This window comes from Dermochelys coriacea, chromosome 7, assembly GCF_009764565.3.
Source record: "Dermochelys coriacea isolate rDerCor1 chromosome 7, rDerCor1.pri.v4, whole genome shotgun sequence".
In the NCBI taxonomy this organism is placed as follows: Eukaryota; Metazoa; Chordata; order Testudines; family Dermochelyidae; genus Dermochelys; species Dermochelys coriacea.
The window spans coordinates 48,642,778-48,670,048 of record NC_050074.1 but is presented as its reverse complement, the minus strand read 5'-3'; the positions used below and the strand labels follow the sequence as shown (position 1 = coordinate 48,670,048).

Genomic DNA, 27,271 nt, shown 5'->3' with positions numbered 1-27,271 from the left:
CAGCAGCAGCAGAGAAAGGCAGGGACAGGGAGCAAAGCAGCAGAGATGGAGCTGTACCAGGTGCCCGCCGGCTCGCTGGATGCCTGGATCGCAGAACATCTCCAGCCCAGCGAGGAATTCCGGCTACAGGTGAAAGACACTGTCCGGAGGATCTGTGATTTCCTGAAGGAGACGTGCTTTGACGACATCAAGGTGTTCAAGACGGTGAAGGTGAGTGAGTCTGTTCTGGACCAGCTGCCGGTGTAAAAGAGCATGTCCGGGCCCCTTTGGTGCAGGCGAAAGTCTGGGTGCCTATGCTGTGATCAGGGCAAGCCAAAACCACCAGCCAAGGGATGCCCAACAGGGCTCCCACTTACCGCTGGCAGCAGGGGGCATTGTCCCAAATCCGCCCTGGCCTCCCAGTTGCCGGTGGGGTCAGCTAGGAACATAGGAGCTGCATTGTCAGGTCAGAGTAATTTTAGCCCAGTATCCTGTCTCTGACAGTGACTGACACCAGCTGCTTCAGAGGAAGGCACAAGAGCCCACCTCGTGGACAGATATAGAATTATTTGCCTATAGGGGAAGTTTCTTCCTGACCACAGGCTGTTAGTGGTCAGTTTATGCTCTGAAGCATGAGGGTTTGTCTCCCTTGGACATTTCCCTGCCTGCCGAAAACAAGTAAGGAAGTTCTAGTTCTCCTTCGACTGTCTAATCCTGCGGAGAGGGCTGAGAAGCTCATGGCCTCTTTGAGCGAGTTCCACAGGTTAACTATATGCTTTGTCACAAAAAATACCTTTGAGCTATTTTAAATGTGTTGCCTTTTAATCTAGCATTTTTAGACATCCAATTTACCTTCTCTGAATCAATGGCTCTTAACCTTTCCCCTGTTGGGTCACTTTCTTGTAATCAGCACTCCCTTTACCAAAAACAGGACAGGAAGTTTGCAAAACCTCTCCCCAGTCCCATTTATTACGTCCACAAAAATTACACTAAAGGAGAGTTATTGAGATTGCAACTCAAACATTAGGAAAAGCCGGAGGTAAGGTGGCCTGTTTAACCTTAATTCGTCCCCATTGTGCATAGTATTACAATACAGGCTTTAATTACATGATCACATATTATTTTTTCCATGGGACCCTGCCTCATTCAGTGCACAGGGTGGACTTGCTCTACGGGTGAATCAGGGCCAGGTAGTGATGGAGAAGTGTTGTCTGTAGAACCCCTACAGACTTTGCAACACATGGAAGATGTGCAATGAATGGGGCAGGGGGTTGCAGAAAGAGAAAGGAAGGTCTCCTGGGTAAGACAGTTGAACGCTTCCCTGGAGAACTGGATTCTCTCCCTGCCTCTGCTACTGCATTCCTGTGTGATGCTGGGCAAGTCACTTAACCCAAACTGTTCCCAAAGTGTGCATTCTTCATTTTTGGGGTGCCCAACTCAAGGCCCGGGCTCTGATTTGCAGAAGTGCTGAGTGCTCACAGCGGTGACTGAAGCCAACGGGAGCTGGGCTTTGACCGTACAATGTGCTGTATAAATGCTACGTTATCTGTGGGGTTGGCCAAACTCTGACACATCTGTACTGCACATGTGCAAAGGGAGATATTTCAAAGGTTCTTAGCTTGGGCAAAGTTGGGTGGATTTTCATGGGCATGGTGAAAGGCGAAAGGCAAAAGGCTTATCCCTGAGACGCAGGCCACCCTGCTGCCAAATGTCAAGTCTCTGCCCCAAAGCATAAGTGGGGGGCGTTAGACCATCTTCGGTGATCAGAATGGGATGCGGGGGGAGGGCGCCTCAGCAGTGTACACTACAACACTGGATTCATCTCAGGAATATTTTCTATCCCATCCTAACACTTTGGGTTTGTTTCTGGCTGCCCAGCAGGGGGCGCTGTGCCTGAGGGGTGACCTGGCTGAGTGGGTGCAGGGACGCGGGCCCCCGTGCGGCTCAGCACCCTGGGGTTGTTGAGAGGGCAGCGCAGTGAGTAAATGCTTCTGTTCCATGGCAGGGCGGCTCCGCGGGGAAGGGGACAGCCCTGAAGAACAATTCGGATGCAGATCTGGTCCTTTTCCTCAGCTGCTTCTGCAGCTACCGGGACCAGCTGGAGAACCGGGCGTCTGTGCTCGACACCATCAGGCAGAAGCTGAACCGGTGCCGACAGACCATCGCCTTCAGCATTGACGTGGAGGTTTCCCAGCCGAAGGAGAAGGGCACCTGCCCGCGCTCGCTCTCCATCATCATCCAGTCGAAGAGGAGGCGGGAATCCATCGAGGTGGACGTGCTCCCGGCCTATGATGCCTTAGGTAAGGACTGTATCCCTAGCCCCTCAGCTCGGCCTCCAGGGATCCAGCAGGTTTGGGGGTACCCACTCCCCTCCATGTCCTCACGGGCCCCAGGGCTTATCCTGACCGAGCTCATGGGAATGAAGGTGCAGCCTGTGTAGGGGACATGGGAATAGCCCAAGGCCCATTGGGACAGGACTCCCCTCAGATCTGTGTGGTGACCCTCCCTCCCCTCTCTCCACAGGGCAGGTGACTCCTGGCATCAAACCTTCCCCCCAGGTCTACGAGGATCTGATTCGGACCAGAGCCAAGCCCGGTGAGTTCTGCACCTCCTTCACCGAGCTGCAGAGGGACTTCGTGAAGCGTCGCCCGGCCAAGCTCAAGAACCTGCTGCGGCTGGTCAAGCACTGGTACAAAGAGGTGAGGTGCCCTGCCCTGCCCCAGTCAGTGATACCCCCCTTGCTCCTTCTCACGCACCAACAGCCCTGGGGGTTACCATTGTTAATGTTAATGTTAATGTTAATGCAGGTTCAGCTGGAGAGCTCTCCCAGCTGACAAAAAACCTCCCCCACCTTAAAAACCCCTGGAATAAAGCTACTCACAGGAGCCCCTCCACCTGCCAGGGCTGCTCAAGTCTTTCCAGAAGATCACTTTGCTTCCCAGCATTTTGCTCCCTGGAGATGATGGTCGTCTCGGCTTAGGCTGGTCTTTCTTAGCTCGCTGCTCTCCTGGATGCTCTTGGGTTGGGCTGTAGCAGCTGGGTTCAGTCACCCAGTCAAAGGGCCCCAGGTGTCGCTGGAGGCAGATGGGACACTGGACTAAATGGATCTTGCCTCTGATCCAGCCTCGCAAGTTTGCTGAGTCCCTCTCTAGCAGTCCCAGAATATCTGTCCAGATCACTGGTCCCCAAACTGTGGGGTACACCCCACTCGGGGTACACAGAGGAACATTCACTGGGGACATGGCAGGGCCTGGGACAGCCTCCACAGAGGGCATGGAGGGGGCGCCACCCAGCCCCGCTCTGCCTCCAGCTCTGCCCCCAACTCCATGGCCACGCTCCTGGCCGCAGCGCCAGCCACAGCTCCGGCCATGGGCTTGGCCCCTGGCTCCCAGTTCCCATATGCGTGCAGACAGATTACGTTACGGTTAAGCGGGGAGCGACATGAAAAGTTTGGGGAGCACTGGTTTCGATGGCTTAGGTCACTTTCAGGCAAGCGCTCACAAGATCTTCTGATCATGAACTGGACCAGAGGTTAAACTACAGAATCGTTGACCATCTTGAACAGGCTGACTGGGAAACAGATTCCATGAAAAATAATTCAAAAACAAAATGACAATTAATAGATAGATATAGATAGATATAAATTCCTCAGTGGAACTAAATTGTGTAGCTTCATAACAAACACACACTCAAACATCCAATCTCACATCTCTCGTCCTCTAATCTCAGGGCAAGCAACTGCACAAAGAGCAAATTTCAGATAATGATTTCACGACCTATTTGCTGCTCACTTGAGTGGAAATTACACTAGCCTGTCAAATGACACTTTACGGGGTCGGGGGAGAAGGATTTTCTTTATCCTAATAAACACCTGAAATGATTCAGTGCCTGATGCCACAGCCTGTGGGGACTTCACACCGGCAGTGGGAATAAAATGTGGAGCCTTCTGTTTCAGAAGCACGGACCTCTGCCACCTGAGCTAAAGGAGAATCCCCACTAGATGTTAGCAATATAGGGCCTTAACACAACAAAGCAGGTCTGACTACACACTCTCTCTCTCTAACTCTCTCTCTCTCTCTCTAGCTAGTCCATTACACCCCGGCTCCCCTTCTCTGGCCACTGCTAAGTAGTTGAGTGTTGTGGTGAGCACAGGATGTGGGCAGGGGAGAGGTCGCGGGAAGTCACCCACCTGACCATGCAGCAAGAGGGATTTGAGGGCCCTGTACCCCCACCCCAATCCGTGTCTCAGGCTGGCTTCCCCCCATCTCCTTAACAGCTTTCCAAGACGATGTCGGGCTTGCCCACCAAGTACGCCCTGGAGCTGCTGACCATCTATGCCTGGGAGAGCGGCACCAAGGGGGCGGAGAACTTCAGCACGGCCGAGGGGTTCCGCACGGTGATGGAGCTGCTGTGCCGGTACCAAGAGCTCTGCGTCTACTGGACCGAGTTCTACGATCTCCAGTCCTCAGTGATAGGGCCCCATGTCAAACGGCTGCTGCAGGAGCCACGGTGAGACCCCTGCATCTGCTCCTCTCATCTCTGCGCGGCTCGCTCACGTCCAGCTGCAGCTCGGCCTTTCTTCCTGCATGAGAGGGAGGCTCTGTCATACCCTGGGACACCCGTGCTGAGAACTGGCAGCTCTGCTCAGCATCTCTCAGCCCTGCCACCCCAGAGGCCCCTGCGGTTACACTCAGCACCAGCCAAGCAACATGGCCAGCCCAGCACGCGCTGTGCCACGTGCAGCCAGGTTGCCTCTGGGGGTGTTCACCCAAGGGGAGCCCTGGCCCCATGGAGCTCACTGGCCAAACTCCATTAACTGAAGGGGGCAGGATTCCACCCGGCAGCACCAGTATGAGCAAGAAAGGGTGGGGGGCTCACAGCCTGGCACAGGTCTGTCCCCACTCCTCCACTGTTACCCTGTGCCTCAGTTTCCCCCAGGGGCATGGTGGGGATGACGACATTGACAGGGTGAGGGCTCGCGAATGAGTGTGTGTGGTACCCAGCAACACCCCTGGTTCGGCATTAGAGTGCAATAGTACCACAGGGACCAGGGCAGCAGCTGTCTTCAGCCCCTCAGCTGCCTCGACACTGACTCTTCCAGGGTGAGTGATCCCGGACCATACTCACCCTCCACCATTGCCCCATCCCCGAGCCCCTGGGACTCCAGCTCCAGCCAGCCAAGCCTGAGACTCCCTCCTCCAGCTCCCCTCTGCACCCCAGTGTCCTGCCTGAGCCGGGGCAGGCACCGTGAGCAGCAGGCAGCTGGGACGTGTCAGCAGCCTGGACGCAGAGCAGGGCCTGGCTCACGGGGGAGAGGGAGCGGGCTGGGGCAGACAGCAGAGTCACTGGCCACATGGGCACGTGGCTCAGCCCAAGAGCCATCGACAGAGAGAATCCGTTGTGTTCACAGCCCCGTGATCCTGGATCCAGCCGACCCGACGGGAACCTTGGGGCAGGGAAAAAGCTGGGACCTGCTGGCGAGAGAAGCCGCCATCTGCCGGGACCAGCTGTGCTGTAGGAACGGCCTCGGCCCCATCCGCTGCTGGGACGTGCAGGTACTGACGCCTCTCGGGGTCCCTTCCCACCCCCGCCTGTGATGAGCTCGTCACTGCTCAGAGCCTCCCGAGCATGGAGTAGCCGGGTAGCTCCCCTCATGGCCCCTGCACCTGCCCCACTCCCTACAGCTCCCCCTGCTGGGAGGGGCTGGGGCTGGCCTAACTGGGAGCTCCCCGCAACAGCCAGCGCCCCCCTCCACTCCCCACAGCGCCCCCTGCTGGGAGATCTAATCCTTTTCCTGACACAGCCAGCACTCCTGCCCCCTCCCAGGATTGTCGGGTTCAACGGGTAGTGATCAATGGCTCCTTGTCTAGTTGGCAGCCGGTGTCAAGTGGAGTGCCCCAGGGGTCGGTCCTGGGGCCCGTTTTGTTCAATATCTTCATAAATGATCTGGAGGATGGTGTGGATTGCACTCTCAGCAAATTTGCGGATGATACTAAACTGGGAGGAGTGCTAGATACGCTGGAGGGGAGGGATAGGATACAGAAGGACCTAGACAAATTGGAAGATTGGGCCAAAAGAAATCTAATGAGGTTCAATAAGGATAAGTGCAGGGTCCTGCACTTAGGATGGAAGAATCCAATGCACCGCTACAGACTAGGGACCGAATGGCTCGGCAGCAGTTCTGCGGAAAAGGACCTAGGGGTGACAGTGGACGAGAAGCTGGATATGAGTCAGCAGTGTGCCCTTGTTGCCAAGAAGGCCAATGGCATTTTGGGATGTATAAGTAGGGGCATAGCGAGCAGATCGAGGGACGTGATCGTTCCCCTCTATTCGACACTGGTGAGGCCTCATCTGGAGTACTGTGTCCAGTTTTGGGCCCCACACTACAAGAAGGATGTGGATAAATTGGAAAGAGTACAGCGAAGGGCAACAAAAATGATTAGGGGTCTAGAGCACATGACTTATGAGGAGAGGCTGAGGGAGCTGGGATTGTTTAGTCTGCAGAAGAGAAGAATGAGGGGGGATTTGATAGCTGCTTTCAACTACCTGAAAGGGGGTTTCAAAGAGGATGGCTCTAGACTGTTCTCAATGGTAGCAGATGACAGAACGAGGAGTAATGGTCTCAAGTTGCAATGGGGGAGGTTTAGATTGGATATTAGGAAAAACTTTTTCACTAAGAGGGTGGTGAAACACTGGAATGCGTTACCTAGGGAGGTGGTAGAATCTCCTTCCTTAGAGATTTTTAAGGTCAGGCTTGACAAAGCCCTGGCTAGGATGATTTAACTGGGACTTGGTCCTGCTTTGAGCAGGGGGTTGGACTAGATGACCCTCTGGGGTCCCTTCCAACCCTGATATTCTATGATTCTATGATTCTATGATTCCCCACAGCACCCCTGCTGGGGAGGCTTTGGCTGGCGTAGCCGGGAGCTCCCGCACAGCCAGCAATTCTGCCCCTCCGCACAGCAGCCCCTGCTGGGAGAGGCTGGGGCTGGAGTAGCTGGGAAATCCCCCTCCCCCCCCACAGCCAGCGCTTCTGCCCAGCTCCCTGCTACAGAATCTGATGGGCCCAGAGCTGCGGGAAACGATCCTGTTGAGACTCCACTCCCCAGCAGAGGTTCCTATGCCGCGCGCCATTAGATGTTCCCCGCTGCCCCACCTGGGGTGTCCGACCCACACCCATCCCCGTCTCCTTGTCTCTCTTCCAGCCAGCCAGACCCATGCAGGTGATGGTGAAGCAGCTCTCACGGGTTGGCCTAGACCTGCGGCTGAGCCCCTACACTACCATCTGGGAGATTAAGGAGGAGCTCGAGCGTGCCTGGGACATCTCTCCCTACACGCAGCACCTGGCCCTGCAGGAGCCTGGCCTGGGAAACCAGCTGCTGCTGGACGATCAGACCCTGGCATCACACGGCATCTTCTACGACACCACGGTTCTGATGCTCACGACCGAGCCCCAGGGGATGGAGATCTTCGTGAAGGACCATAACAGCAGAACCATCCCCTATGACGTCCGCGCCAGTGACACCGTCCTGGGCCTGAAGAAGAAGATCGAGGATCGCACAGGTGTCTCCGCCAGCCAACAGCGCCTGACGTTCAACAGCAAAGAGCTGCAAGACGACTACACCCTCGCCCATTACAGGATCCGGAGCAAGAGCACGGTCTACCTGCTTTTGCGCCTCAGGGGTGGGTAAGATGCTCACTGGGTCGCCGGGACCTGCACCTCCATGGGCAAGCATCTGCTGTGCCCCCGGCAGAGAGAGTAGCACAGCGGGCTAGGTTTCCGAAGAGCCGTTGCACGATAATTCAGGGCTTTGCTAATGTGCCCCTGTGACCTTATCAGATGAATATTAATATTTATGATGACACTTGAGTGAAATAGTATTATTTTCTATATGTCTCTTTGAAGGCTGTAATGAACCGTTATATAAACTGTGGCATATATGAACCGTATATGTAAACTGTATATGAACCATTTAATGGATGAATTACACTATGCTAATTGCCAGGATGGTTGGGAGACAGAAGATTAAGCTTATTCTCTCAGGCCAAGAAGCTGGTGGAAAATGTATAAAAACCCTGGGACACCATCCTGTTTTAACCCAGATCTGCTTTGGGTTTCAAGAAGGGGATACCCTGAGCCATAAGGATTGAGATCCCCAGTCACTGACTGGAGTCACCCCAAATATGGACATTGGACTATAACCTAAAAGGACTTTTGGCAACTACAAACTATAATCTCTGATATGTATGTGAACCTCAAGAATTGAATTCAAGTCTGTATGCATATCGATCTTTTAACCAACACACTCTCTCTTTTCTTTTTAAATAAATTTTAGTTTAGTTAACAAGAATTAACTGTAGCATGTATTTTGGGTAAGATCTAAGTTATAACTGGACATGGGTATGTGGCTGATCCTTTGGGGTTGGAAGCATAGGTGCTGACTCCCATGGGTGCTCCGGACCCCCCAGCAGCTCCCCAACCCGCCTCCTGCCCCAGTTTACCTCCTCCTCAGTTCCGCCTCCGCCTCCTCCCTTGAGCATGCCACCGCATCCTACTTCTCCCCCCTCACTCCTAGCGCTTGCGCCGCGAAACAGCTCTTTTGTGCAGCAAGCGCCGGGAGGGAGAGGAGAGGAGGAGAAACGCGGCGTGCTGGGGGAAGAGCTGGGGCGCAGATTTGGGGAGGAATACAATAGAGGCAGGGAGGAGGTGAAGTTGGGGTGGGGCCGGGGGGGGATGAGCACCCACCAGTGCCAACAAAAGTCGGTGCCTGTGGTTGGAAGAACCTGTTCTTTTTTATGATGAGATAAGATTTTCAATAATCATCATCATATCACACCTGTGTGTCCGGACAGAGGCCTGAGGCTGGACACTTTAAGGGAACTGCATTGTTTGGACTTTTGAGTAACCAGTGAGGAAATACAGAAGCTGTTTTGTCCTAAGTATTGGAATATCCACCAGCTTTAATGGGCTTTTAGCCCACAAAAGCTTATGCTCAAATAAATGTGTTAGTCTCTAAGACGCCACAAGTCCTCCTTGTTCTTTTTGCACCTTTTGGGGGTTGTTTGCCCTGTTCTGTTTGCAGTTCACCCTGAGTGAGTGACCTCAGCTGGCTCCCACAGGCACCATCGTTACATCCCCATGTTCCAGAATCAGCACCACGTCCTTCTGTAGCACAGGCTGTCCCCACACCTCCTGCTGCAGCTCTTGGGAGCTGTTTCCCCCCCTGCTCTGCGGCCCCTTTCGGGATGTACTGCCCCCCAGGGCAGAGCTGGGTGCTGGGCGCCCACCAGACATTGTTCTTTAGTCCTGTTGTTGTAGTCCCGACTCCAGTGTCCCGACTCCACTGCTGTGTGTCACCATCTCTGTTGTTGTGTCATGTCAAATCCCAAGTAGCGTGTGCCGCTTGGAATCCGAAATAAACAGTTTCTGCTAATCCCACCTCCTGGGTGTTGTGTCCATGGGATATGGGTCCCGCTTGCCCTATGCATACAGCCGGGGGTCATGGATTCAGAGATTCATTCACTGAGATCATCCGCTCTGACCTCCTGTGCCACACAGGCCGGAGACCTGCCCCACAATAATTCTTGCAGCAGATCCAGCAGCAGTTCTGTAACCGGGTCGTGGCCCCAGCTACAACAAACTTGGCTGAGTTGTCTCCCGCAGCAGCTTTGTTCAATGCACACAACCCCGCCGGCAGCCTCAGCAGGGCAGTGCATTGTGGGAGAATCTGGGCTGCACTCCTATAGTGCATCGGTGGAGACAGCGTGCCTGGCAGATGGGGGCATATAGCGGCACCAGCAGCATGTGGGCCAGTGCACGCAGGGATATCTCTGGCACAGTGAGTTGGGGGGAGGCTCATTTACATGCCCAGCTAAGCTGTAATCAACCTGCTGGCTTGTCATCGAGTGCCCACCTCCAGGCTGAGCTGGAAAAGCACAATCTAGGAGGAGTAACGTCCCATATCGAGCCAGGAGGGGGTGCTGTATGGAGGGCAGGGGCTGTGGGCTCACTGAGGGAACCAGAGGGCTGGAGGGTGGGGGACTGTGCCCAAGATAAGAGGGACGCTGGCCCAGCCCAGTGCAGCCGGCACGGAGGTCTGAAAGAGGGATTTGCACACCGTGTTTCAGCTCAGCCGGCTCTTGGGACAGCCAAGGCCACAGGATGCCCAGATGATGTGGGACAGGACAGGCCATTGCTTACAGGACCAGGGCGGAGTTAGCGAGTTGAGCACAGTGGATGGGCGACATTCCCTCTGGTCAAAAAGCACATCAGTCGTTGGGGCGGTGACCTGTCGCCTCTTAGGCTGAGTCTTAGAACCAGATCCCAAAATTCCACCCTCTGGGCTTGAGGCTGGCGACAGAGGATGTGGGGGAGGCTGCCTGTGAGGGGGAGAGTCCAGTGGGGCCCCATTGAGATTCTAGGCGTAAGGCCAATGGGGATAGGCTGGGAGAGCCACCTGGAACGTGGGGTCTCAGCAGCCACAGGGCAGGGTATCGAGCTACTGCCCCCAGAGGCTGGGGTAGGAACAGCTGCGTTGATCATTTAGCAGGACCCTGACGGCTCGCCCAAGACCCTTGTCCTGTTGCCAGGCCTCTGCCACTTACTGTGTGGGTGACTGGGCCCCATCGCGGGCTCCAGCCGGCAGTGCCCAGGGCTGCAGCACCTACTTCTGAGTACATGGGCACGCAGCGCTCCCAGCGGTATCCTGCCACAGGGAGGCGCCGTGTCCCCCTCCCTCAGCCTCGGTTTCCCCATCTGTACTTTGGGGATAGTGATGCCGCCCTGCCTTTGTACAGCACCTGGAGATCAACAGGTGGAGAGGGGTACATCAGGCCCGTGACTATTTATTACTCCTCCGGGGATCCTGCTGCCCCAACGGTGCCCCTCACTCCTGCCCCATCTTCCTGCCATCCCCACATCTACAGGGCCCTTCCCAGTCACCCCAGCATCACACTGCCCCCAAGGTTCCCCTCACAGCCACCCGACTCCATCCTGCCCCAGTCCCACGGGCCCGTCACAGGTGCTCCATCTCCCCACCCTCCCAATGCCCCTCACGCCCCACCTGTCTCTCCCTCGCTCCAGGAGACCCCTCACCACTGTCCCGTGTCTGCCCCCATCCTTCCTCCCAGCCACCCCATCTCCCTCCCTCCATCCCATCACAGCCTCCCATCTTGCCCTATCCCACTCCCGCTGCTTCCTTTCTTCCTCTACCTACCCCCATACTCTCACCAGCATGGTCCCCCCACCCCCTGCCTAGCCCCACCTCTCTCTCGGTAATAACCGCATGGGGTGGGGCACCATGATAGGGTCACCCAGTGGCCAGTTGAGTGAAGCCCAATGCCAGGCAAGTCACTGTCATGGCGCAGTGATCTTGGGACTGTACCTTTTCCTCTTCCAAGCTCATCTCTCACCCAGGCAGGCCCTCCATGACAGTGTGATCTTTGGTGGGGGAAACAGGCGCGGGGCTTTGGGAGGGGAGGTATTGCTGACCACCGCTCCAAAATAACCCCCAAGAGCAGATATTTCAGGCAAACAGCCAATCTGGATTTTAAAATTGAGGAGGTATCTTTGAGGAACACCCACAAATTGCTTATTAAAATTAATAATTAACCCCAGCAAAAAGGAAGCAAAGAAAATACAGTGACTTCAACACCAAAGAGGAGGTGAATGCATGTCACCGTATATAAAGTAAATAGACGAACGATGCAGGAATAGGTTGAGGATATGAAATAAGTCATTTAGAACGGAGTGTAAATTCTAAATCTATAGCAAGAGCCAAAGCGGCTTCAAATGACCTGATGTCACACAGCATGACACCTGGTATAAGTTCAACAAAAACCACGACTAAGAATCATTATTTAAGAGACAGCAGGGTCCAATGCACCTGTCACTGATTAGCTGCCTCCAAATGGGTTTAAGAGACGGCACCTGAACCATATAAATGGAAGAGAGACAGAGACAGGGTCCTTCGAGAAAAGGGTAGGGGAACTGGGTTCTTCTAATTGCGGTGCTTCTTCACAGGTGATGCCAGTGCATTCAATATGGTCACCGTCTTCTGCCATGTCTTCCTCCCCAAGCAATTACAGGCTTGCTTAGCAGGTCTCCCATCTGCTATACCGTGTCTAGATCCCAAACGCAAAAGCCTTCTTTGTTGATGACATTTTCTAACCTGCCCTGCTCTGCAGCTCTCATCCTCTCGCGCTGGTCGTTTTGTCTTTCCATGAAATGTGTATTTGCAAATGCACCATTTGAATCATTCGGTCACGGCAAGGTCAGCACCATATACAATGTAATCATATAAAAAGGATTTCCATGAGCTGTTGGAACAGGTATGGGGGAACATGGGGCTACTTCTAGAGGCAGGAGCAAGTAAACCTAGAAGTGGTATCAACCCAGCAGCTCAGAAAAGGTGGAGAAGCAGCAGATCACTAGCGATGGGCTTATGATTATTTTGAGCTTTGGTGGCATTGGCTGGTGTGAATTGCTGGAGATCCCTGACTGGAAAAGAAACCAGTTGTTCCAGGTCGCTGGGAGCAAACCACCCATCTGTGCCATGGAGCAGTTTTGTTGTCTGGCGCCTGCTGGGCGCGTGAAAGACAGCCCACGAAGCACGAATTGCAGGTAGGGGAGAGGGACACCTGGCTCCTGAGCGTTCGGAGCAGCTGTTGAATGAAACCACACAGGAGTGAGGGCATAGGCGCCGACTCAGTGGGTGTTCTGGGGCTCAAGTGAAAAAAATAGGGGGTGCTCAACACCCTCAGGGCCTGATTAATCTTTTGCAGGCCCTCGTGCTAGGACTGTGGCCCCGCCCACTGCTCCACCCCAAGGCCCCGCTCCCTGCTCGGCCTCTTCCCCCCCACCCCAAGGCCCGGCCACCGGCTTGGCCTCTTCTCCCCCAAGCCCCCTCATGAGAGGGGGAGGAGGCGGAGAGGAGCACCCACCAGCAAAACAAAAGTCAGCGCATGTGAGTGAAGGGGTTGGTGTGTGGATAGGGATGTGGTGCTAGGAACACTCCAGCTGTTCCCAGCCCAGAGAGAGATAAGCAGTGGAGGGGGAGATATGAGGATGTGGCGGGTGAAGGAGGGATGTGGGGGCCATGGGGGACATTCGTACACCCCTCTCCATGCCCCCCTTGATGCCCACTCAAAGGGTTAATTATATGGGAGAAATATCTCTGTCCAGCCTGGCTCCCAACACTTAGCAGAGAGGATGAGCACCCAGGATCAGCCAGCCGGGGGAGCCAAAGGGCAGCATCCAGCTTCCCTCCCGTGCCCGACTGCACACAGCAGCACTGTCTGCAGCAAGGGGGGTGGGGGCTCACTCTGCGATGTGGCCCCCTCATGGAGCACGGCATGCTGGGATCTGCAGCCTCCCTGGGCCTGAGGGAAGGGGAGGGCAGCAGTGAAGAAACTTATTTTCATTTGAAAAAAGAATGCCGACGGTCTTTCGTAGTCATCTGCCTCCAGGAGCTGGGGATTTAAGAAAAATACCAAATATCTCATGAGCCTCGCGCTAAAATCACAAGAACTGACAACACTGTCTATGGATAGCATCAGGAGGAAGGCTCCTAAGCTCTGATCCATTAAATTGAGAGATTTCAGAGCGGTGGCCGTGTTAGTCTGTGTCAGCAAAAACAACGAGGAGTCCTTGTGGCACTTTGGAGACTAACAAATGTATTTGGGCATAAGCGTTTGTGGGCTAAAACCCACTTCATCAGATGCATGGAGTGGAAATTACAGTAAGCAGAATATACATTATAGCACATATTCTGGCCTTGCTGTCTTTGACTTGCCCCTCTAGGGCCCCCCGGGACATTGCGGGGGTGGGGAATCACCGAGGGGCAGGTTTGCCCCAATCTTCCCCCTCCCAACTCTTTGGCCCTTCACGCCCAATCGGCATCAGGCTGGTAAAGGTAGCCTCCTCCCCCCTCACGCGCTGGGGTGCTGAAAAGGGCCTTCGGCAGTGATGGCTGAGGCCGGGTATTTCTGACCCACTCTACATGCACATGAAATCCTCCAGGTTCGGCTTGGGCTCAGTGTCACCCGTTCTCCGGTGGGCAGCACTGCTGGGAGCTTTCTGCTGCTCCTTGCAGCTAGTAACGTAATCTGCACTGCTCAGTGTCCACTTCCAGCCAAAGCAGGCTGCTTCCTTGTCACCTGCTGGCACTGGCTTCGCTCCCCCACACTGCCCCAGGCCAGGCAGGCATGGGAACTTCCCATGCAGGGAAGAGATGGAAACCGAATCTCATGCCCCTGTCCCAGTGCCAAGGAGTAATTCCCAGCTTCCAGCAGTGGCCCACACGGCCCCTCCCTTGTCACCCAGCTGGGGCTTTGCAGTTTCCTTTCTCTAGCAAATGGAAAATGAAACTTAGCAGATCAAAACCTGGGAAACCCTTAGCTCCGCTGCTGCCAGTTAAGGTGGCCTTAGGGAGCAGCTCGAAAGTGCTCGCCCAGGTGCTCCTCTGCCCTGGCTCCCACACTGGGATGCGCTGCAGGTGCCCCCTCCCCCAAATCCTGCTGTTCTTCCTTCAGCCAGGATTGAAAGTGCCCCTCAGCCAGGGGGCCGGTAGTCATTGTCCGGGACAGGGGGAACTCAGCATCACTTAACCAGCCCTTTCGTAAAGGAAGGGGCCGGCCTGGCAGGCTTGCTGCTGGAGACGAAGCGCAGCGGTGGGGAGGCTGCCGTGAGGTTTCAGGCAGCCGGCTCCAGGACCCTCCTGCCGCTCAGGCGTGTCCAGATAGCAGGTGGCAGAGTGACATTAACAAGACTCTGGGCTGGGGGCTCATGTCCCCCCCACTGCCCTTCACTTGCGTCTCGTTGATTCCTAGATTCCAGGGCCAGAATGGACTCTGCCCTCCTGTCCAGCACAGGCCAGCGACCCTGCCCCAAACTAACCCCGGGTGCAGCTCTGCCAGCAAAGCATCAGGTCTTGCTTTAAAAATGGCCAGGGATGGAGGACCCACCAGCTCCCTTGATAAGTTGTTCCAATGGTTAATTACTCTCCCTCGGGCAGTTACCAGAGAGTCCCTGTGTCCCAGGCTCGGAGCATGAAACTGACACGGGATGAGAATCATAGAATCATAGAATATCAGGGTTGGAAGGGACCCCAGAAGGTCATCTAGTCCAACCCCCTGCTCAAAGCAGGACCAAGTCCCAGTTAAATCATCCTAGCCAGGGCTTTGTCAAGCCTGACCTTAAAAACCTCTAAGGAAGGAGATTCTACCACCTCCCTAGGTAACGCATTCCAGTGTTTCACCACCCTCTTAGTGAAAAAGTTTTTCCTAATATCCAATCTAAACCTCCCCCATTGCAACTTGAGACCATTACTCCTCATTCTGTCATCTGCTACCATTGAGAACAGTCTAGAGCCATCCTCTTTGAAACCCCCTTTCAGGTAGTTGAAAGCAGCTATCAAATCCCCCCTCATTCTTCTCTTCTGCAGACTAAACAATCCCAGCTCCCTCAGCCTCTCCTCATAAGTCATGTGCTCTAGACCCCTAATCATTTTTGTTGCCCTTCGCTGTACTCTTTCCAATTTATCCACATCCTTCTTGTAGTGTGGGGCCCAAAACTGGACACAGTACTCCAGATGAGGCCTCACCAGTGTCGAATAGAGGGGAACGATCACGTCCCTCGATCTGCTCGCTATGCCCCTACTTATACATCCCAAAATGCCATTGGCCTTCTTGGCAACAAGGGCACACTGCTGACTCATATCCAGCTTCTCGTCCACTGTCACCCCTAGGTCCTTTTCCGCAGAACTGCTGCCGAGCCATTCGGTCCCTAGTCTGTAGCGGTGCATTGGATTCTTCCATCCTAAGTGCAGGACCCTGCACTTATCCTTATTGAACCTCATTAGATTTCTTTTGGCCCAATCCTCCAATTTGTCTAGGTCCTTCTGTATCCTATCCCTCCCCTCCAGCGTATCTACCACTCCTCCCAGTTTAGTATCATCCGCAAATTTGCTGAGAGTGCAATCCACACCATCCTCCAGATCATTTATGAAGATATTGAACAAAACGGGCCCCAGGACCGACCCCTGGGGCACTCCACTTGACACCGGCTGCCAACTAGACATGGAGCCATTGATCACTACCCGTTGAGCCCGACAATCTAGCCAGCTTTCTACCCACCTTATAGTGCATTCATCCGGCCCATACTTCCTTAACTTGCTGACAAGAATGCTGTGGGAGACCGTGTCAAAAGCTTTGCTAAAGTCAAGAAACAATACATCCACTGCTTTCCCTTCATCCACAGAACCAGTAATCTCATCATAAAAGGCGATTAGATTAGTCAGGCATGACCTTCCCTTGGTGAATCCATGCTGACTGTTCCTGATCACTTTCCTCTCCTCTAAGTGCTTCAGGATTGATTCTTTGAGGACCTGCTCCATGATTTTTCCAGGGACTGAGGTGAGGCTGACTGGCCTGTAGTTCCCAGGATCCTCCTTCTTCCCTTTTTTAAAGATGGGCACTACATTAGCCTTTTTCCAGTCATCCGGGACTTCCCCCGTTCGCCACGAGTTTTCAAAGATAATGGCCAAGGGCTCTGCAATCACAGCCGCCAATTCCTTCAGCATTCTCGGATGCAATTCGTCCGGCCCCATGGACTTGTGCACGTCCAGCTTTTCTAAATAGTCCCTAACCACCTCTATCTCTACAGAGGGCTGGCCATCTCTTCCCCATTTTGTGATGCCCAGCACAGCAGTCTGGGAGCTGACCTTGTTAGTGAAAACAGAGGCAAAAAAAGCATTGAGTACATTAGCTTTTTCCACATCCTCTGTCACTAGCTTGCCTCCCTCATTCAGTAAGGGGCCCACACTTTCCTTGGCTTTCTTCTTGTTGCCAACATACCTGAAGAAACCCTTCTTGTTACTCTTGACATCTCTTGCTAGCTGCAGCTCCAGGTGCCATTTGGCCCTCCTGATATCTTTCCTACATGCCCGAGCAATATTTTTATACTCTTCCCTGGTCATATGTCCAACCTTCCACTTCTTGTAAGCTTCTTTTTTATGTTTAAGATCCGCTAGGATTTCACCATTAAGCCAAGCTGGTCGCCTGCCATATTTACTATTCTTTCGACTCATCGGGATGGTTTGTCCCTGTAACCTCAACAGGGATTCCTTGAAATACAGCCAGCTCTCCTGGACTCCCTTCCCTTTCATGTTAGTCCCCCAGGGGATCCTGGCCATCTGTTCCCTGAGGGAGTCAAAGTCTGCTTTCCTGAAGTCCAGGGTCCGTATCCTGCTGCTTACCTTTCTTCCCTGCGTCAGGATCCTGAACTCAACCAACTCATGGTCACTGCCTCCCAGATTCCCATCCACTTTTGCTTCCCCCACTAATTCTACCCGGTTTGTGAGCAGCAGGTCAAGAAAAGCGCTCCCCCTAGTTGGCTCCCCTAGCACTTGCACCAGGAAATTGTCCCCTACGCTTTCCAAAAACTTCCTGGATTGTCTATGCACCGCTGTATTGCTCTCCCAGCAGATATCAGGAAAATTAAAGTCACCCATGAGAATCAGGGCATGCGATCTAGTAGCTTCCGTGAGTTGCCGGAAGAAAGCCTCATCCACCTCATCCCCCTGGTCCGGTGGTCTATAGCAGACTCCCACCATGACATCACTCTTGTTGCACACACTTCTAAACTTAATCCAGAGACACTCAGGTTTTTCCACAGTTTCGTACCGGAGCTCTGAGCAGTCATACTGCTCCCTTACATACAGTGCTACTCCCCCACCTTTTCTGCCCTGCCTGTCCTTCCTGAACAGTTTATAACCATCCATGACTGTACTCCAGTCATGTGAGTTATCCCACCAAGTCTCTGTTATTCCAATCACGTCATAATTCCTTGACATCACCAGGACCTCCAGTTCTCCCTGCTTGTTTCCAAGGCTTTGTGCATTTGTATATAAGCACTTGAGATAACCTGTTGATCGCCCCTCATTCCCAGTATGAGGCAGGAGCCCTCCCCTCACAGACATTCCTGCCTGTGCTTCGTCCCGGTATCCCGCTTTCCCACTTACCTCAGGGCTTTGGTCTCCTTCCCCCGGTGAACCTAGTTTAAAGCCCTCCTCACTAGGTTAGCCAGCCTGCTGGCAAAGATGTTCTTCCCTCTCTTCGTAAGATGGAGCCCGTCTCTGCCCAGCACTCCTCCTTCATGGAACACCATCCCATGGTCAAAGAATCCAAAGCCTTCTCTCCGACACCACCTGCGTAGCCATTCGTTGACCTCCACGATTCGATGGTCCCTACCCAGGCCTTTTCCTTCCACGGGGAGGATGGACGAGAACACCACTTGCGCCTCCAACTCCTTTATCCTTCTTCCCAGAGCCACGTAGTCCGCAGTGATCCGCTCAAGGTCATTCTTGGCAGTATCATTGGTGCCCACGTGGAGAAGCAGGAAGGGGTAGCGATCCGAGGGCTTGATGAGTCTCGGCAGTCTCTCCGTCACATCACGAATCTTAGCCCCTGGCAAGCAGCAGACTTCTCGGTTTTCCCGGTCAGGGCGGCAGATAGATGACTCAGTCCCCCGGAGGAGAGAGTCCCCGACCACCACCACCCGCCTTCTCCTCTTGGGAGTGGTGGTCGTGGAACCCCCAACCTCAGGACATCGCATCTCATGCCTCCCAACCAGCGGAGTCTCCTTCTGCTTTCTCCCCCCAGACATATCATCTGGTCCACTCTCCGCAATGGTACCTGTGGAGAGAACATGAAAGCGGTTAGTTACCTGTGTCTGTGTTACTGGAACCCGGACATTCCGCTTACCTCTTCTGGAGGTCACATGTTGCCAAGCTTCTTCACTGGCCTCTTGGCTCCTCTGTGCAACCTGCTCTATATCTTTAGAGCTTTGTGCCCCTAGAAGCCTATCCTGAGCTTGGTCCAGAAAATCCTCAGTCTCTCGTATACAACGCAGGGTCGTTACCTGTTGCTCCAGACCTTCAATCTTCTCTTCCAATATGGAGACCAGCTTGCACTTTGTACAGACAAAGTCGCTTCTGTCCTGTGGAAGAAAGACAAACATGGCACATCCAGTGCAGGTCACAACAGCTGAACCCCCCCCTTCCATATCACCTACCTACTATGAGCTTCCTCAGAGACGTTGGCAAGATGTAAGCCTCACTGGGCTCACTCCAGGCGAACTCCCAGGCAAACTCCTGCTGTGAGCTGCTCTGCTGTCCCCGCTGCTCAGCTGGTTCGCTGCCGCTCAGCTGGTTCGCGAGGCTCTGGGTCCGTGTCAGTCTCAGGCGGTGTCAGGGAGATAGACACTCGGGTTAGGGGCGGGCATGAAGGACAGCGCCCCCAAGCAGGGCCTAGGGGCAGCTCCCTCCCAGGAATCCCAGCCGCTGGGGATGGGGGAAGTGTGTTGGGCTGCCCCTGGAACTGGGGATGAGGACCAGCCCCCAGGCTTCTCTCCGGGCCCACGCCCAGCAGCTGTCTGGTGGACAGTTCAAGTCCTGTAGCCCAGGCCACCTTAACAAGCTCAGTCTGACGCCATCCACGGGGGAGGAGATCAGCAGGGTTGGGCTGTGCCCAAGATGCTTAAAAGCAGCAGCAGCAGAGAAAGGCAGGGACAGGGAGCAAAGCAGCAGAGATGGAGCTGTACCAGGTGCCCGCCGGCTCGCTGGATGCCTGGATCGCAGAACATCTCCAGCCCAGCGAGGAATTCCGGCTACAGGTGAAAGACACTGTCCGGAGGATCTGTGATTTCCTGAAGGAGACGTGCTTTGACGACATCAAGGTGTTCAAGACGGTGAAGGTGAGTGAGTCTGTTCTGGACCAGCTGCCGGTGTAAAAGAGCATGTCCGGGCCCCTTTGGTGCAGGCGAAAGTCTGGGTGCCTATGCTGTGATCAGGGCAAGCCAAAACCACCAGCCAAGGGATGCCCAACAGGGCTCCCACTTACCGCTGGCAGCAGGGGGCATTGTCCCAAATCCGCCCTGGCCTCCCAGTTGCCGGTGGGGTCAGCTAGGAACATAGGAGCTGCATTGTCAGGTCAGAGTAATTTTAGCCCAGTATCCTGTCTCTGACAGTGACTGACACCAGCTGCTTCAGAGGAAGGCACAAGAGCCCACCTCGTGGACAGATATAGAATTATTTGCCTATAGGGGAAGTTTCTTCCTGACCACAGGCTGTTAGTGGTCAGTTTATGCTCTGAAGCATGAGGGTTTGTCTCCCTTGGACATTTCCCTGCCTGCCGAAAACAAGTAAGGAAGTTCTAGTTCTCCTTCGACTGTCTAATCCTGCGGAGAGGGCTGAGAAGCTCATGGCCTCTTTGAGCGAGTTCCACAGGTTAACTATATGCTTTGTCACAAAAAATACCTTTGAGCTATTTTAAATGTGTTGCCTTTTAATCTAGCATTTTTAGACATCCAATTTACCTTCTCTGAATCAATGGCTCTTAACCTTTCCCCTGTTGGGTCACTTTCTTGTAATCAGCACTCCCTTTACCAAAAACAGGACAGGAAGTTTGCAAAACCTCTCCCCAGTCCCATTTATTACGTCCACAAAAATTACACTAAAGGAGAGTTATTGAGATTGCAACTCAAACATTAGGAAAAGCCGGAGGTAAGGTGGCCTGTTTAACCTTAATTCGTCCCCATTGTGCATAGTATTACAATACAGGCTTTAATTACATGATCACATATTATTTTTTCCATGGGACCCTGCCTCATTCAGTGCACAGGGTGGACTTGCTCTACGGGTGAATCAGGGCCAGGTAGTGATGGAGAAGTGTTGTCTGTAGAACCCCTACAGACTTTGCAACACATGGAAGATGTGCAATGAATGGGGCAGGGGGTTGCAGAAAGAGAAAGGAAGGTCTCCTGGGTAAGACAGTTGAACGCTTCCCTGGAGAACTGGATTCTCTCCCTGCCTCTGCTACTGCATTCCTGTGTGATGCTGGGCAAGTCACTTAACCCAAACTGTTCCCAAAGTGTGCATTCTTCATTTTGGGGTGCCCAACTCAAGGCCCGGGCTCTGATTTGCAGAAGTGCTGAGTGCTCACAGCGGTGACTGAAGCCAACGGGAGCTGGGCTTTGACCGTACAATGTGCTGTATAAATGCTACGTTATCTGTGGGGTTGGCCAAACTCTGACACATCTGTACTGCGCATGTGCAAAGGGAGATATTTCAAAGGTTCTTAGCTTGGGCAAAGTTGGGTGGATTTTCATGGGCATGGCGAAAGGCGAAAGGCAAAAGGCTTATCCCTGAGACGCAGGCCACCCTGCTGCCAAATGTCAAGTCTCTGCCCCAAAGCATAAGTGGGGGGCGTTAGACCATCTTCGGTGATCAGAATGGGATGCGGGGGGAGGGCGCCTCAGCAGTGTACACTACAACACTGGATTCATCTCAGGAATATTTTCTATCCCATCCTAACACTTTGGGTTTGTTTCTGGCTGCCCAGCAGGGGGCGCTGTGCCTGAGGGGTGACCTGGCTGAGTGGGTGCAGGGGCGCGGGCCCCCGTGCGGCTCAGCACCCTGGGGTTGTTGAGAGGGCAGCGCAGTGAGTAAATGCTTCTGTTCCATGGCAGGGCAGCTCCGCGGGGAAGGGGACAGCCCTGAAGAACAATTCGGATGCAGATCTGGTCCTTTTCCTCAGCTGCTTCTGCAGCTACCGGGACCAGCTGGAGAACCGGGCGTCTGTGCTCGACACCATCAGGCAGAAGCTGAACCGGTGCCGACAGACCATCGCCTTCAGCATTGACGTGGAGGTTTCCCAGCCGAAGGAGAAGGGCACCTGCCCGCGCTCGCTCTCCATCATCATCCAGTCGAAGAGGAGGCGGGAATCCATCGAGGTGGACGTGCTCCCGGCCTATGATGCCTTAGGTAAGGACTGTATCCCTGCCCCTCAGCTCGGCCTCCAGGGATCCAGCAGGTTTGGGGGTACCCACTCCCCTCCATGTCCTCACGGGCCCCAGGGCTTATCCTGACAGAGCTCATGGGAATGAAGGTGCAGCCTGTGTAGGGGACATGGGAATAGCCCAAGGCCCATTGGGACAGGACTCCCCTCAGATCTGTGTGGTGACCCTCCCTCCCCTCTCTCCACAGGGCAGGTGACTCCTGGCATCAAACCTTCCCCCCAGGTCTACGAGGATCTGATTCGGACCAGAGCCAAGCCCGGTGAGTTCTGCACCTCCTTCACCGAGCTGCAGAGGGACTTCGTGAAGCGTTGCCCGGCCAAGCTCAAGAACCTGCTGCGGCTGGTCAAACACTGGTACAAAGAGGTGAGGTGCCCTGCCCTGCCCCAGTCAGTGATACCCCCCTTGCTCCTTCTCACGCACCAACAGCTCTGGGGGTTACCATTGTTAATGTTAATGTTAATGTTAATGCAGGTTCAGCTGGAGAGCTCTCCCAGCTGACAAAAAACCTCCCCCACCTTAAAAACCCCTGGAATAAAGCTACTCACAGGAGCCCCTCCACCTGCCAGGGCTGCTCAAGTCTTTCCAGAAGATCACTTTGCTTCCCAGCATTTTGCTCCCTGGAGATGATGGTCGTCTCGGCTTAGGCTGGTCTTTCTTAGCTCGCTGCTCTCCTGGATGCTCTTGGGTTGGACTGTAGCAGCTGGGTTCAGTCACCCAGTCAAAGGGCCCCAGGTGTCGCTGGAGGCAGATGGGACACTGGACTAAATGGATCTTGCCTCTGATCCAGCCTCGCAAGTTTGCTGAGTCCCTCTCTAGCAGTCCCAGAATATCTGTCCAGATCACTGGTCCCCAAACTGTGGGGTACACCCCACTCGGGGTACACAGAGGAACATTCACTGGGGACATGGCAGGGCCTGGGACAGCCTCCACAGAGGGCATGGAGGGGGCGCCACCCAGCCCCGCTCTGCCTCCAGCTCTGCCCCCAACTCCATGGCCACGCTCCTGGCCGCAGCGCCAGCCACAGCTCCGGCCATGGGCTTGGCCCCTGGCTCCCAGTTCCCATATGCGTGCAGACAGATTACGTTACGGTTAAGCGGGGAGCGACATGAAAAGTTTGGGGAGCACTGGTTTCGATGGCTTAGGTCACTTTCAGGCAAGCGCTCACAAGATCTTCTGATCATGAACTGGACCAGAGGTTAAACTACAGAATCGTTGACCATCTTGAACAGGCTGACTGGGAAACAGATTCCATGAAAAATAATTCAAAAACAAAATGACAATTAATAGATAGATATAGATAGATATAAATTCCTCAGTGGAACTAAATTGTGTAGCTTCATAACAAACACACACTCAAACATCCAATCTCACATCTCTCGTCCTCTAATCTCAGGGCAAGCAACTGCACAAAGAGCAAATTTCAGATAATGATTTCACGACCTATTTGCTGCTCACTTGAGTGGAAATTACACTAGCCTGTCAAATGACACTTTACGGGGTCGGGGGAGAAGGATTTTCTTTATCCTAATAAACACCTGAAATGATTCAGTGCCTGATGCCACAGCCTGTGGGGACTTCACACCGACAGTGGGAATAAAATGTGGAGCCTTCTGTTTCAGAAGCACGGACCTCTGCCACCTGAGCTAAAGGAGAATCCCCACTAGATGTTAGCAATATAGGGCCTTAACACAACAAAGCAGGTCTGACTACACACTCTCTCTCTCTAACTCTCTCTCTCTCTCTCTAGCTAGTCCATTACACCCCGGCTCCCCTTCTCTGGCCACTGCTAAGTAGTTGAGCGTTGTGGTGAGCACAGGATGTGGGCAGGGGAGAGGTAGCGGGAAGTCACCCACCTGACCATGCAGCAAGAGGGATTTGAGGGCCCTGTACCCCCACCCCAATCCGTGTCTCAGGCTGGCTTCCCCCCATCTCCTTAACAGCTTTCCAAGACGATGTCGGGCTTGCCCACCAAGTACGCCCTGGAGCTGCTGACCATCTATGCCTGGGAGAGCGGCACCAAGGGGGCGGAGAACTTCAGCACGGCCGAGGGGTTCCGCACGGTGATGGAGCTGCTGTGCCGGTACCAAGAGCTCTGCGTCTACTGGACCGAGTTCTACGATCTCCAGTCCTCAGTGATAGGGCCCCATGTCAAACGGCTGCTGCAGGAGCCACGGTGAGACCCCTGCATCTGCTCCTCTCATCTCTGCGCGGCTCGCTCACGTCCAGCTGCAGCTCGGCCTTTCTTCCTGCATGAGAGGGAGGCTCTGTCATACCCTGGGACACCCGTGCTGAGAACTGGCAGCTCTGCTCAGCATCTCTCAGCCCTACCACCCCAGAGGCCCCTGCAGTTACACTCAGCACCAGCCAAGCAACATGGCCAGCCCAGCACGCGCTGTGCCACGTGCAGCCAGGTTGCCTCTGGGGGTGTTCACCCAAGGGGAGCCCTGGCCCCATGGAGCTCACTGGCCAAACTCCATTAACTGAAGGGGGCAGGATTCCACCCGGCAGCACCAGTATGAGCAAGAAAGGGTGGGGGGCTCACAGCCTGGCACAGGTCTGTCCCCACTCCTCCACTGTTACCCTGTGCCTCAGTTTCCCCCAGGGGCATGGTGGGGATGACGACATTGACAGGGTGAGGGCTCGCGAATGAGTGTGTGTGGTACCCAGCAACACCCCTGGTTCGGCATTAGAGTGCAATAGTACCACAGGGACCAGGGCAGCAGCTGTCTTCAGCCCCTCAGCTGCCTCGACACTGACTCTTCCAGGGTGAGTGATCCCGGACCATACTCACCCTCCACCATTGCCCCATCCCCGAGCCCCTGGGACTCCAGTTCCAGCCAGCCAAGCCTGAGACTCCCTCCTCCAGCTCCCCTCTGCACCCCAGTGTCCTGCCTGAGCCGGGGCAGGCACTGTGAGCAGCAGGCAGCTGGGACGTGTCAGCAGCCTGGACGCAGAGCAGGGCCTGGCTCACGGGGGAGAGGGAGCGGGCTGGGGCAGACAGCAGAGTCACTGGCCACATGGGCACGTGGCTCAGCCCAAGAGCCATCGACAGAGAGAATCCGTTGTGTTCACAGCCCCGTGATCCTGGATCCAGCCGACCCGACGGGAACCTTGGGGCAGGGAAAAAGCTGGGACCTGCTGGCGAGAGAAGCCGCCATCTGCCGGGACCAGCTGTGCTGTAGGAACGGCCTCGGCCCCATCCGCTGCTGGGACGTGCAGGTACTGACGCCTCTCGGGGTCCCTTCCCACCCCCGCCTGTGATGAGCTCGTCACTGCTCAGAGCCTCCCGAGCATGGAGTAGCCGGGTAGCTCCCCTCATGGCCCCTGCACCTGCCCCACTCCCTACAGCTCCCCCTGCTGGGAGGGGCTGGGGCTGGCCTAACTGGGAGCTCCCCGCAACAGCCAGCGCCCCCCTCGACTCCCCACAGCGCCCCCTGCTGGGAGATCTAATCCTTTTCCTGACACAGCCAGCACTCCTGCCCCCTCCCCACAGCACCCCTGCTGGGGAGGCTTTGGCTGGCGTAGCCGGGAGCTCCCGCACAGCCAGCACTTCTGCCCCTCCGCACAGCAGCCCCTGCTGGGAGAGGCTGGGGCTGGAGTAGCTGGGAAATCCCCCTCCCCCCACAGCCAGCGCTTCTGCCCAGCTCCCTGCTACAGAATCTGATGGGCCCAGAGCTGCGGGAAACGATCCTGTTGAGACTCCACTCCCCAGCAGAGGTTCCTATGCCGCGCGCCATTAGATGTTCCCCGCTGCCCCACCTGGGGTGTCCGACCCCCACCCATCCCCGTCTCCTTGTCTCTCTTCCAGCCAGCCAGACCCATGCAGGTGATGGTGAAGCAGCTCTCAGGGGTTGGCCTGGACCTGCGGCTGAGCCCCTACACTACCATCTGGGAGATTAAGGAGGAACTCGAGCGTGCCTGGGACATCTCTCCCTACACGCAGCGCCTGGCCCTGCAGGAGCCTGGCCTGGGAAACCAGCTGCTGCTGGACGATCAGACCCTGGCATCACACGGCATCTTCTACGACACCACGGTTCTGATGCTCACGACCGAGCCCCAGGGGATGGAGATCTTCGTGAAGGACCATAACAGCAGAACCATCCCCTATGACGTCCGCGCCAGTGACACCGTCCTGGGCCTGAAGAAGAAGATCGAGGATCGCACAGGTGTCTCCGCCAGCCAACAGCGCCTGACGTTCAACAGCAAAGAGCTGCAAGACGACTACACCCTCGCCCATTACAGGATCCGGAGCAAGAGCACGGTCTACCTGCTTTTGCGCCTCAGGGGTGGGTAAGATGCTCACTGGGTCGCCGGGACCTGCACCTCCATGGGCAAGCATCTGCTGTGCCCCCGGCAGAGAGAGCAGCACAGCGGGCTAGGTTTCCCAAGAGCCTTTGCACGATAATTCAGGGCTTTGCTAATGTGCCCCTGTGACCTTATCAGAGGAATATTAATATTTATGATGACACTTGAGTGAAGCTAGTATTATTGTCTATATGTCTCTTTGAAGGCTGTAATGAACCATTATATAAACTGTGGCATATATGAACCGTATATGTAAACTGTATATGAACCGTTTAATGGATGAATTACACTATGCTAATTGCCAGGATGGTTGGGAGACAGAAGATTAAGCTTATTCTCTCAGGCCAAGAGGCTGGTGGAAAATGTATAAAAACCCTGGGACACCATCCTGTTTTAACCCAGATCTGCTTTGAGTTTCAAGAAGGGGATACCCTGAGCCATAAGGATTGGGATCCCCAGTCACTGACTGGAGTCACCCCAAATATGGACATTGGACTATAACCTAAAAGGACTTTTGGCAACTACAAACTCATCTCTGATATGTATGTGAACCTCAAGAATTGAATTCAAGTCTGTATGCATATCGATCTTTTAACCAACACACTCTCTCTTTTCTTTTTAAATAAATTTTAGTTTAGTTAACAAGAATTGACTGTAATGTGTATTTTGGGTAAGATCTAAGTTATAGTTGGACCTGGGTGTGTGGCTGATCCTTTGGGGTTGGAAGAACCTTTTCTTTTTTATGATGAGATAAGATTTTCAGTAATCATCGTCATATCTGACTTGTGTGTCTGTACAAAGACCTGAGGCTGGACACTTTAAGGGAACTGTGGTGTTTGGACTTCTGAGTAACCAGTGAGGTAATATAGAAGCTGTTTTGTGCTGGCTTGGTAAATCTAAGAATTGGAATATCCACCAGCTTTTTGGGGTTTGTTTGCTGTTCACCTCAGCGGGCTCCCACAGGCACCATAGTTACATCCCTACGTTCCAGAATTGGCACCATGTCCTTCTGTAGCGCACCTCCTGCTGCATCTCCTGGGAGCTGTTTTCCCTCTGCTCCACAGCCCCTTTCGGGATGTACTGCCCCCAGGGCAGAGCTGGGTGCTGGGCTCCCACCATACATTGTTGATT

At 54.4% G+C, this 27,271-nt stretch overlaps 1 protein-coding gene across 1 annotated transcript; it reads left to right on the top strand.

Annotated features, from left to right (window-relative positions):
• On the top strand, window positions 1-26,785 carry LOC119858476. The gene is made up of 13 exons (XM_043518724.1): window positions 1-210; window positions 1,985-2,279; window positions 2,503-2,678; window positions 4,256-4,488; window positions 5,390-5,534; window positions 7,185-7,662; window positions 8,556-8,686; window positions 19,523-19,732; window positions 21,506-21,800; window positions 22,023-22,198; window positions 23,776-24,008; window positions 24,910-25,054; window positions 25,644-26,785. Exons 1-13 carry the CDS (start codon window positions 46-48, stop codon window positions 26,127-26,129), a joined length of 3,168 nt encoding a protein of 1,055 aa, XP_043374659.1. The 5' UTR covers window positions 1-45; the 3' UTR covers window positions 26,130-26,785.
• The last annotated feature ends 486 nt before the right edge of the window (window positions 26,786-27,271 follow it).

What these genes read in the sequence shown, in the direction of transcription:
- LOC119858476 (XM_043518724.1), top strand. Translation starts at nt 46, where the DNA reads ATGGAGCTGTACCAGGTGCCCGCCGGCTCGCTGGATGCCTGGATCGCA. An exon ending in CCTGCTTTTGCGCCTCAGGG is followed by an intron (nt 7,663 to 8,555) that starts GTGGGTAAGATG and finishes CCTCACTCCTAG; the next exon opens with CGCTTGCGCCGCGAAACAGC. An exon ending in CGGCTGCTGCAGGAGCCACG is followed by an intron (nt 24,009 to 24,909) that starts GTGAGACCCCTG and finishes TTGTGTTCACAG; the next exon opens with CCCCGTGATCCTGGATCCAG.